Source organism: Dicentrarchus labrax, unplaced genomic scaffold (genome assembly GCF_905237075.1).
Source record: "Dicentrarchus labrax unplaced genomic scaffold, dlabrax2021, whole genome shotgun sequence".
NCBI classification, from domain to species: domain Eukaryota; kingdom Metazoa; phylum Chordata; class Actinopteri; family Moronidae; genus Dicentrarchus; species Dicentrarchus labrax.
This window is the reverse complement of record NW_026136704.1, coordinates 21955760-21967172: the sequence shown is the minus strand read 5'-3', so window position 1 is coordinate 21967172 and position 11413 is coordinate 21955760. Positions and strand designations below refer to the sequence as shown.

Here is an 11413-nt window from a genome sequence, read left to right as displayed (position 1 = left end):
GCCACCACTAACAGGTGCCAGGGGCACTCACAAAGCATCCCCACTTTGGTTTCATTGCCACTGCAGACTGAGTTGTTCCTCCTTTGCTGATGTCTTACTGCCTCAACACTGTGTGGTGGTGCTTTGAGTTGATTTGTTAAAAATGAGGGGAGGGTCTGTTAGGGGTGGCTGTGTTAAGAGAGTTGAAGGCTGTTTGGACTGGAAGTAAATCTGCTACAGATGATACACAATAAATGTTCACATAACAGCTTATAAGAGCTTAAACTCACATGATCTTCTCCACTCCTCTTCAACTATAGACCAAAATGACAAGAATGACCTAAATCAATACAATTGATGACCTTGACAATTCTACCTTGTTTTTGTTTTTTGAATGCCTGATACAGTAATACATTACATTAGGCCTTCTTATCAACCTGCAACGATACCAATATTCACCTCTGAGTAAATAAGCCTGTGTCAGTCAGTCCCACACTGGCAGGATTCACATTATCACCATGACACATTTCTTACACAAGAACCTATATGTCTGTTGTAAACACAACATATTGCAATTTTACAGTGTTGTTAAGTTGTTATGGTGCCTATTTACACATCCATCAGACACAGAGCAACATTAGCAACATTATCATTCATTTGGAGTCACGTTTCAGTCCACCTGATATTTTTAAGCCCAATATTCACTCTCCTTTTAGCTGTTCTGGTCTCCACCAACTCTTGAGGGAAATAACTTTCTCTTTACCTGCTAAATGTTTCACCATGTTGCAAGCAATTGTTAATTTTATCTATTTGACATTTTGAGCTTGGCCCGTAGTGTGCAGTGGATTTATTTCTTCTTCTTCTTTCTGGTGCAGTGCAGCAAGCAGCCCTGATGAGACCAGTGAAAATGAACCGAAACAGTGAAGTTATGGGCTGTAAAACCAAAACAATGGGCTGAAAGATCCTGAAACACTGCAAAATTGGTAGTAGTGGGTTTGTCACTAAATGCTACACTTTTAATATTATATATAGTTATCTGATCCATTGTGGATATAAAGATACTGATTAGTGCAATTTAATTTTTTTGCTAAATAACAAAAGCTTGTATTAAACTTGCATCAGAATTGGATGAACATCGTTGGTAATTTATGGTAAGTACCATTAAAATAAACATGTGTTAGTCTAATGGGATGCATTTGTGAAAAGATCAGTTGTGTAAGCCAGGTAGTTTTTTAATACGTCATTCACTGATGCATATGCCAGACCCCAGAGATGAGCTGTGATTTGTAGCATTACAAAAACAAAAGCAGTTGCTAGGAAAAAGTCCATGTGAGCAATGAACTGGAGCTCAGGATGGAACCAACTACATCATTCGCCAGTAGAAACTAAAGCCCAGGAGCCAGTTGGACCCACTAATGTTTGTGTGAACGTGTGTGTGCAGTTTTGATGCAGACACTCAACACACCCATACTGGACACATGGGGATCATGAGAAATGAAGAAATGTACTTAAGTCAGCAGTTACACAAAGCTCATAAATAAATAAAAAGCAGCTATAGTTGGACAAATACACCATTTCAATACATTTTTATGAACAACATGGAATGATGCTTTACGAACTAATGGCGCATGACAGCAAATGCGGTTTCATCCTCAATAAAAGTGATAAAAACTGTAGCTCACAGTATATTTTAGTTACATCAGTCTCCCCCTTCACCTCCATGTGAGCTGCTGTATATTTGTCAGTGTAGATAACGTAACATATGGTAGGCAGACCCACTGGAACATACACCGAACAGCACAGCACAGCACAGCAGCAGCAGCAGTAGCTAAAAAAACCTTATACTGTCAAAACAAAGTGTGGCCCACACATTCCAGCTATGTGAGTAGAAGCTAATTTGAAAGCCTGCCAAAGGAAATGTATACACATAAACATGCATACATAAAGACAAAAGACAGTCGCAAACAAACCACAAGCGAGGACCACCCTGAATGTTTTTCTCTCTCTTTCTCGATGTGGTAAGAAGTGCCTTTCTTACGTCTTTCTATCTGTCACGATGACAAGATGATCAACCGTCGCCTGTTTGTCAGGGTCAAGGGTCACAGTTCAGTCTCATCCCATGCATCAAGCAGGCTCTTCAGACCACAGCTGTTACAGCTCTGCATCTGTTATTAGCTTGAAGTTTGCCCTCAAACACCAGGGTTTCTTTCCATTCCCTAACCTCATAGTCGCTGTTGTGATAAAGGACTCTCCAAAGGCTGGGTAAAGACAGGCTATTCCTGCTGCTAAAGGCAATACCCCATATCCAGAGAGGAAATTAAGTTTTTCTCCAGCCACTCTCCAGCTCCAGTAGTGTTACAGAGAGGGGGAAAAGTGCGGTAGCTGCGTTAAAGTAGACGTGTGGTCCAGGATTGGCAGAGAGAGTGAAAGTGATGAGTGGTGGCTTAAAGGTCAAGGGGTGATGTGGGAGGTGAGGAAAACAGCACCTACAAAGGGAGGGAAGAGTGTGTCTGTGTGTGTGTGTGTGTGTGTGTGTGTGTGTGTGTGTGTGTGTGTGTGTGTGTGTGTGTGTGTGTAGGGGGGTTGTTGAGGCTCAGAAGGGTTTAAATGGAAAGTCAGTCAAGTCTTGTGTTACGTTTGTTTAATTTCCTCTGCTCATTCCACTCTTCCTGTCTGTCTGAGAGGGAGCTGATGAGAATTACCACACGTGTGACTATAGTGCAGCTTTGTACGTCTCTGCAAGCGTGTCTGAAACTGTGAATTCGCACACTATTTGATTTTGCCTTCGTAGGTGATTCATGTAAATTTAAAACATCAGCACAAGAGGTAGGATTACACAGTGACCCTTGCCTTGGAGAACTCTGGGATTTTAGAGCTTCATTACCAAAAGAAACACTGGACATATAATTGAAAAAACTGGCCCATCATTTTAACCAACTCACGTCAGACCTGAGCTGAAACCCAAGACATTCAACAAGAAAAAGGTGACCAGAAAGACACACAGATAGACAAGCTGAAAAACAGCATGTGAAGCTGTCGAGTCCTCTCCAGGAGAATGCATGCTTGGTGAAATCCTGATCAGACCCATATGTGCAGAGATCACAGCTGTGGGAAACGTGACCGCATGTAAATATGAAACTGACCTTGTGTACAGTATATATGACCAAATGTAGGCTGTGCTATACGTGTGACATCAACCACAAGGGCAACACAAATAGGCATTTAGATAAGCAATTGTTTAGGAAGTGAATGCTGCTGACAATGACAATCTTGGACCAGACACAGGAAGTTACTTTCACAGGGGCACACTGAAGAGAGAAGGGCAGAGTCATGTGATAGACAGAAGTAGATACCAAAATGTGCAGAAAGTGGCCCTCAGTTCCAAAAATAATGATAACGGTGCATTTGAATGGATAATAGTCAGTTAGATGTACTTGATGATAATTGGTCTCCTCATTCAAAGCAAATGGTTCTATGGATATGTAATTTGTGCTGCTAGACTAGTGAATCTGGAGTATGCTACCAGAATAATTTTGCCTTATTTATAATGAATCAGCTATTGTCATTTAAAACAACATAAGACATTATTTACATTCACGTGATGCTGTTTAAAAAAATATTATCTAATTATTCTACATTTACATTATGAATGAATATATGAAATGACTAAATGCTTTTACATTTTACTTTGTGTTATTCCATTTACTAGTCTTCCTATCATATCTGATCCCACAGTTCATTTGTCTTCTGCCTTAACATTTAGAGGTCACAATACAATAAAATTGTTGATTCCTTTGACACACTCCAGACTCCATACTGGACTCATCATCCCAATGTGATCAAACCTCCATTCTGCAGCAGTGCTGGCAAATAGCGAACAAACAATTCTTTTGTTCAATCCACACAAGGTCTGCACTGTTACAGAGTTGGGAAGTAACTAAGTACAAATACTTTACTGTACTTGAGTAGTTTTTTCAGGTATCTGTACTGTACTAAAGACGTAATCAGACAAAACAGACAAGAAGGAGACTCAACCCTATTTGAAGCTTCGGTTAGCACAGAAACAGCCGGTAGAAATGTCCTTCAGACAAACCAGTACTTTTACTTTTACTTGAGTAAAAGTACACTTTTACTTGTTTCTTACTTACTTTCTTACTAAGTACTGTACAAAGAATTTGAGTACTTTTACCACATTTGCTGGTAGGTAATGCTTTAAGGAAATAGCCATATGTTTGCGCTCTATCTAAATACCCTCTGCATGTATAAACGGGATTACACAGTAAATTGCAAATTCTTACTTCAGAACTACTAGATAAAATCTATTTTGTTTTTATGTCATTAAGACAAGACTGCGTATGCTATACAACAGACAACAATTTGAGGAAGTTTCTCATAATCTGTCTTTGAGAAAAAGAGGTTAGAGGGTGACCCCACCTAAATAGAGACAAATGTCTATTATGCAACATGGATCATGTCCTAAAGCCCAAACACACTGAAAGCGACATGCCTCTAATGCTTTTGGTGGGAGTGGGGTCATTTAAAACAATAGGTGTACTTCTAAACTGTCAGGCGCTTTCAGTGCATTTGGGCAGGACCTGGGAAGGCAGTGAGTTCAAAATCTGAATGGGACTGTGAGCAATGGGAAAGTTTTATATCAGCGAAGCGTCAGCCAAAAAACTGTTTCATATTTTTTCCACCTTGGGACAGAAAGTTTAAATGTGCTTCCAAGCTGTTTGTTCTTAAATGAATTGTTCATGTTGTATCTAAAGACTTATTTACACTATTTGGGCATATCCGTAACAGTTACACTTCTTTTAATGCAGAAATGTGTGGTAACGTGATAAAAGACTGTCCTGAGTGTTTTCTTGCTTTTTACCCAGTGTACACTGGAATAGGATGCAGTTCACCCACCCTGCAGAGGAACAAGCTGTAATAGAAAATAGAAAAGAGAAGGATTTGTTCGGTGACTCATCATGTTGCAAATCATTTTTGCCTTGCATAACCCTGACTGTTGGCAGTTTTCCTGTCCTTGAATATTTTGAATCAGCACACCCCTGTACAATGAAACAGGTTTACATGAACCAAATTACAATACCTTCATCAAACTGATTTCATTCATGTTCCATGTTTCTTTAAATGTACACAGTGCAGGAATAGACATAGGAAAACATACATAAATGTGTATTTTGCAGAAGCAGTGGGCATTACACAACAATAGCAACCACAATTAAAATAGAGGGGAATAAGAGGAAATGCATTAGCTTGTGTCATATTACGAAAGGACAACAAGTAGTCACATATTTGTAGAAGCTTAAGATTATATTTATGATTATAGAGTCCACCATAAAGATGGAGTGCAACAATAGTTAAAGATGATGCTGACTTTGAAATGTTTTATCAGCTAGTTACTGTGGTTTTGTGCCTTTTATCATCTCTTTTTTGCTATTGATAAGACTATATACAGTATAAGACTACTTTATAACTTTGTGTTTATCTGCTGGGAGTCAGTTGCCCTCTGTGGCCAACACCAATTTGATTTTCTTCCTGTCTGTTAAGAAATAGTCTGCAGCTTTTCCTCATGACAGGAAAGAGAAAGGAGAAGAAAAATAGAAAGTCTTCCTGTTTCTTGCATATCACCAACCTTCACACACTTTGCAGAAACACATGTTTGTCTGAAACTGTGTGGATCTGACAGATGCTCCGTGTCACATTTGCACAGAATACAGGAGAGAGAGGGACCGATAATCTCAGCAAGAACTGCACTGGGACTTTGATGGGACTTTACTGACACATCAGAAACATTAACAGGTCAGTTAGAAAACCTGTGTAGTGTATTTATTACAGTCAATCAGGCAAAACATACTTACAAATGTTGACATTTATTGTAAGAAACAAGAATATAAATATAACAGCTACTGTTTTTAGTCAGGATATATTGTATATTGTTTTTTTATATATACCGTGTCTCAATGCAAATCGAACATGTACAAAATATGTCTGCAAAACTGCAATGCTGTTGAATGAATTTTGGGAACATATTGTGAACTTTCTCTTGTATTTTTTAGACAACACTCATGGAGAGAAATACAAGTTTCTCCCTGCTGTCCGGCAATCACAGCCACACCAACAGCAATTGTTCCCGTGATAACGTTCTGAAGACGGTGGTTTTTCCTGTTCTCTACTCCTTTCTCTTCCTGGTGGGGCTGTCACTCAACAGTGTGGCTGCGTGGGTGTTTTTTCGCATCCCCTCAAAGTCTCACTTCATCATATACCTGAAGAATATTGTGGTTGCGGATATCATTATGACTTTCACATTCCCTTTCAAGGTTTGGTTTGACAATTACTATTTACTTATAAGGCACACTTTATAGAGGGTTTATGAGTTGTAACTAATGGCTTTATTAATGGTTATTAAACCATTTATAAAGGATTAGTTATGTGTTGTTCATAAGCCAACGTTTTGTTTGCTAGGTTGTAAAAAATAACTCTTGCTGATGAGCCATTCATTTCCAAGTCATTAATAAAGGCCACCATTAACTTTTAAACAAAATATACTGTATGGCTTGAACTTGTGTTCGTGTTCATCAGTAAAATGTGAAATGTGTTTCTGCAGATTTTATCAGACTCCAACATGGCTTCAACTGGGCTGCGTGTATTCGTGTGTCGAGTTTCCTCGGTGCTCTTCTACCTCACCATGTACATCAGTATCCTCTTCTTCGGCCTCATCAGCATTGATCGCTGCAGGAAGACCCTCAAGCCCTTTAGGGGGACTAATGCAGCCCGGCTGACCCGTCGTAAAATACTTTCAGGAGCCATATGGGCCTTTCTGCTGGTTCTATGTCTGCCCAATGTCATCCTGACAAGTAAAACCCCAACTTCTCCATATTTCAAGTGCAGTGACCTGAAGACACAGGCTGGCCTGTACTGGCATGAGGTGGTAAATCATGTCTGTCAAGTTATTTTCTGGGGCAACCTGGTGACTGTAATAATATGCTACACTCTAATCACCAAGGAGCTGTACAGATCCTACTCCCGCACTAAGTCCCAGAGCGCTGGAGGGACCATATGTCGGGCGCCGAGTAGGGCAACAACTCGTAAGCCCGGCCAGGCCAACAGAAAAATGAGTGCAAATGTGTTCCTGGTTCTGGCAGTGTTCTTTGTGTCCTTTGTGCCATTCCACTTTGCCCGTGTGCCATACACCATGAGCCAGACCCGAGGGGTTCTCTTTGACTGTAAACTCAAACTCTTCTTCTTTCAGCTGAAGGAGAGCACACTCTTCCTCTCATCCTTAAACTCTCTTCTGGACCCTCTCATCTACTTCTTCCTCTGCAAGTCCTTCAGGACCACTTTGTTTAAGACCCTGCAGCTGCCTCCTGGTACCTGTGCCTGGCTACTAAGAAGAGAGTCGGACACAGATACAGGCATCACCCCTGTGAGAGACTCCTCTGCCAGTACATAAAACCACTGGACATGATAAAGACATTTTTCTAATGTGCAGGTTCTGTATTATAAATACAGTAGGTGACAGACAAAATTATCTTTTGTAAATATCTTTTGTATTTTGTATAATCAGTATGTTGACTCAGTCCTAGAGACATAAATGAAATGTATATGTGTATTTGTGTTTACAATCATCACAAAATCATTATGATACAGTTTTAAATTTTAAAAAAGATCAACTTAAACTCGTTATGCAAACTTTTCTATTGTCTGTGGAAAACAGACAGTAAGAGAATTGCCTCTAGGAGAAGTTAAAAGTGTATACATAGTTTTTATATTGTTAGTGTCAAACTTGATAAATTAACACTGGTATGTTTTGAGGGTTTGTTTTCCTTTCTGTTCTCTGTTCCAAATAATAACATTACAGTTCCTCTTCTATGTTTTCACATACACTAATCTTGAAAAGAAGAAATGTGACTGAAAATGAAACTCTCGTGGACATCCACAGTATTCCTCTAAAATAACCTACGTGTATAATAAACCTCAAGTCATACATATGTCAATGCACTGGGATCCCTTAACAAGAAAGGATTTATTGTTTCATTCATTATGATGATTTGTTGGTAATGTGGTTTGGGCCATGTTTTGCCATTCTCAGTTTTAATATAGGATTCACTTCACTCAATTACGGTATCTACTTCCTGCTGGGAAAGTACTGGGAAAATTGCACTTAGCTCTAATCAGTGGTTTCATTTGTCACATCTCAAATTATTATTATTATTATTATAATAACATAGTAATAATAATGTTTAATCCAATATAAAGATATATATTGTATATATATATAGAGAGAGAGACCAGACATAAAGCCACCTGGATTTCATGTTCAATCACAGAGCTTAAATGATTTAATGTAGCATGAAAACAAATGGCTTACCACAATCTATGTTATTTGAATCCTGTTCACCCCACAGCAGCGGCAGCCCTCTTCGTGGATTTGCATTTCTCTGGTTTAACACACCAACACTCTTTGGTAATTCATCTTGTGAAGGTATCAATTCCCCAGGCTACACACTGTGGAGTTAAGGAGAAAGCCTTTGTTGGTGAGTGTAATATTCTGTTTTGTTTCACAACATTTGGGGGGGGGGGCTGTTCACTGAACATGAAATAGTGTGAGAACATCTCAGAATTGCTTAAATATGGTTTAGTAAGTGTATCTATGTAGGTCCATAGCTGAGAGGCTATCAGGTCAGTGAACTTTCTCAAAAGGAAAACTGTGATCGCTCTTTCGTCAGAGCAATATCTTAAAATGAACTAACTGGGTGTGATTGGTCAAAAAATCATTAATATTAAGATTAAATCGTATTGCTCAGCAGCTTGATTTAGCTTTCTCGTTTCATTAAAATCAAAGTACTGTGTTGCCACTATAAGGTAGTTATTATCACTGTCACAGTTGAGTCTCTGAACAATATATTCACCCTTAATATCATTCTATATTTAACTGAACACTGAATGTATAAATGTGCTGATGAGCTGCATCTACATAAAACTCTTACTGATCACACTTATTAAAAGCCTTTGAAGCAACTAAGATCTATTGTGCTGAAAGGACTGTGACTCAACACCAACCCTTAAAGTTGGTAGATTCTGTGCCATATATTCAGTGTGTGTCTATGTGGTCAAAATAATAGAATCCAGTTGTAATAATATGGTGAAAACAAATCCAACAATTGCAAAACTTCCATCATTCTGTGTCAAAAGTATTAGGTTACCCATCCAGGATGCATTCAAATGCTCTGGCGGAGCATTCAAAACCAAATCATAGTAACAAATGTGTTTTGAACTAATGACAAATGCAAAACAGGTCCAACTGAGCAAGTAGGAAACATTTAAAGCACTTCTCAGTCTCTAACGAGCCCTGGACCTCACCTCAGCCCATTAACTAAATCCCTACTACTTGGAAAACTGGATGTTATTCTCTTACGTCACTAAATGATACATAAAATGCAGATGTACCCTTTGTAGCAATTAATCAAATCTGCTCATTTTACTTCCAAATTTGTTGAAACATAGTGAAGAAGCATGAATCAGAAGCAAAAGATGTGGAGGTGGCTCTGGTCTACGGGGCCTACAGAACTCATTGCTTATTTTCTATCCTACGAGCTGATCACAGATGTAAAACAGACGAACAAAGAGTTTTTCTTTCATGCCTGTATGTTTTCTTTATTCCAGATTTTATGATGGCGTCCAACAACACAGCACTCTTCTCCTCTGCTTGTGCCTCTCTCAGCCTTGAGACCATCAATGAGGTGGTCTCGTTTTTTTACTTCTTCATGTTCCCCATCGCGTTACTGCTCAATGGGGTGGCGGCGTGGGTGTCTTTGCACCTCCGGTCCACATCTACCTTCATCGTGTATCTCAAAAACCTGGTGGCTGCTGACCTGCTCATGACACTGACCCTCCCATTGATGGCAGCCAGCAAGCTACCTGGAGCAATGATTGAGTTACGGATGTTTAGCTGCCGTTACTCTGATGTCATTTTCTACAACTGTTTGTATACAAGCATTACTTTAATGGGTCTTATCAGCCTTGACCGATTCTTCAAAATTGTAAGACCATGTGGAAAGGTGTTAGGACAAAACGTGGTCTTCAGTCTTGTAATGTCCACCTTGGTTTGGGTGGTGTTGTTTGGCACAACAGTCATACCAACTATCATTCTGACTAACCGGGATCCTGATAACACAACAGATGATTTATGTATGTCCCTGAAAAGTCCAGCTGGTCGGTCTCTTCACAAGTATGTGGTTCTGTCTATGGAGATTCTCTTCTGGCTTGTCAGTATACTGATTGTATTTTGCTACATCTGCATCACCCTAAAAGTCTTGAAGTCCTTCAGAAACTCCGGGAGCAACAATAGCCACGGAAAGAAAAAGACCAAGCTACGAGTCTTCTTGATCCTCCTTGTGTTTTTTGTGTGTTTTGTGCCTCTTCACGTGATGCGTATTCCATTCACACTAGATGAAATCTTTGACATTGATAGATGTGATCAAATGTGGGTGGCAATAGTCCATAGATTTGCCCTGTGGGTCTCTACCACTAATGCCTGCCTGGACCCTATTCTCTACATCTACCTGTGCAGGGAGTACAGAGACAAACTGGTCAACTTGATGAAAGCTCGAGGGGTCTGTGTCAGGTTATAATCTGGTGAAAGGGAGGAGACTTCCCAGTAAAGAGGAAGTCAGTTATTAGTCAATACATGTTGGATATAATTATTTTAGAGACAAATAAGATGTCTTCAGTCACAAATTAGGGTTTTGTTTTTCTTTTATGGACAATAAGGAATAGGTTAGGTAGCAAGAGAGCTTTTAGAAGACTTGCAGTAACTTCTGAGTTTTATGTTGTACTGCCCTCTAGTGACCTAGTGAGGATTATCATCTGTTGAGACTAAAGGGATACTAAGAGAAACGAGGTAGAAACATGACTTATGATAAATATGTCAATTTCACTGCAAAAAATACACTGCAAATAAATTACTATATTCTAAATCAAGTGAGTTTGCCGTTTGAACACACCTATACTGTTATATGTTAATATGTTAAATCTCAGTGGTCATGTTTATTATTATTGTGTATAGTATATTGTGTATTTGTACTGTGTGTGTGTATATATATACAATCCCATATCGAGGTGTTATTGTGAGACCTATATCAATAAATTTGAGTTTGACGTTGTCTTTTGTTTTGTTTTTATGTGATGGGGTCACTGCAAATACAACTACTCTGAGTAATGATGTAATTCTACCAAAGGTTTTTAATGGGGAATCTAAATGAACAGTTTAATAAAATAATTATATTACAAAAGAGTGCATTTTTTCTGCCGTAGTATAAATGTGTTCACAAGCTTTTGGTTTATTTCAAGAGCTAAAATAAATGGTGACATAAATCTTTCCACAACTATTCTCATAAATCCTATACCTATATTTAATAACTTCCCT

At 38.9% G+C, this 11413-nt stretch overlaps 2 protein-coding genes across 2 annotated transcripts; both read left to right on the top strand.

The window, feature by feature from the left end:
• Window positions 1-5618: 5618 nt before the first annotated feature.
• On the top strand, window positions 5619-8007 carry LOC127362687 (P2Y purinoceptor 12). The gene is made up of 3 exons (XM_051398737.1): window positions 5619-5787; window positions 6045-6305; window positions 6593-8007. Exons 2-3 carry the CDS (start codon window positions 6054-6056, stop codon window positions 7436-7438), a joined length of 1098 nt encoding a protein of 365 aa, XP_051254697.1. The 5' UTR covers window positions 5619-5787; window positions 6045-6053; the 3' UTR covers window positions 7439-8007.
• A 147-nt stretch (window positions 8008-8154) lies between these two features.
• LOC127362686 (P2Y purinoceptor 13-like) lies at window positions 8155-11150 on the top strand. The gene is made up of 2 exons (XM_051398736.1): window positions 8155-8522; window positions 9652-11150. Exons 1-2 carry the CDS (start codon window positions 8348-8350, stop codon window positions 10617-10619), a joined length of 1143 nt encoding a protein of 380 aa, XP_051254696.1. The 5' UTR covers window positions 8155-8347; the 3' UTR covers window positions 10620-11150.
• Window positions 11151-11413: the final 263 nt, after the last annotated feature.

Coding starts and splice junctions, on each gene's coding strand:
- LOC127362686 (XM_051398736.1), top strand. CDS start 8,348: ATGGCTTACCACAATCTATGTTATTTGAATCCTGTTCACCCCACAGCA. Junction 8,523..9,651: donor TAAGGAGAAAGCCTTTGTTG/GTGAGTGTAATA, acceptor TCTTTATTCCAG/ATTTTATGATGGCGTCCAAC.
- LOC127362687 (XM_051398737.1), top strand. CDS start 6,054: ATGGAGAGAAATACAAGTTTCTCCCTGCTGTCCGGCAATCACAGCCAC. Junction 6,306..6,592: donor CTTTCACATTCCCTTTCAAG/GTTTGGTTTGAC, acceptor GTGTTTCTGCAG/ATTTTATCAGACTCCAACAT.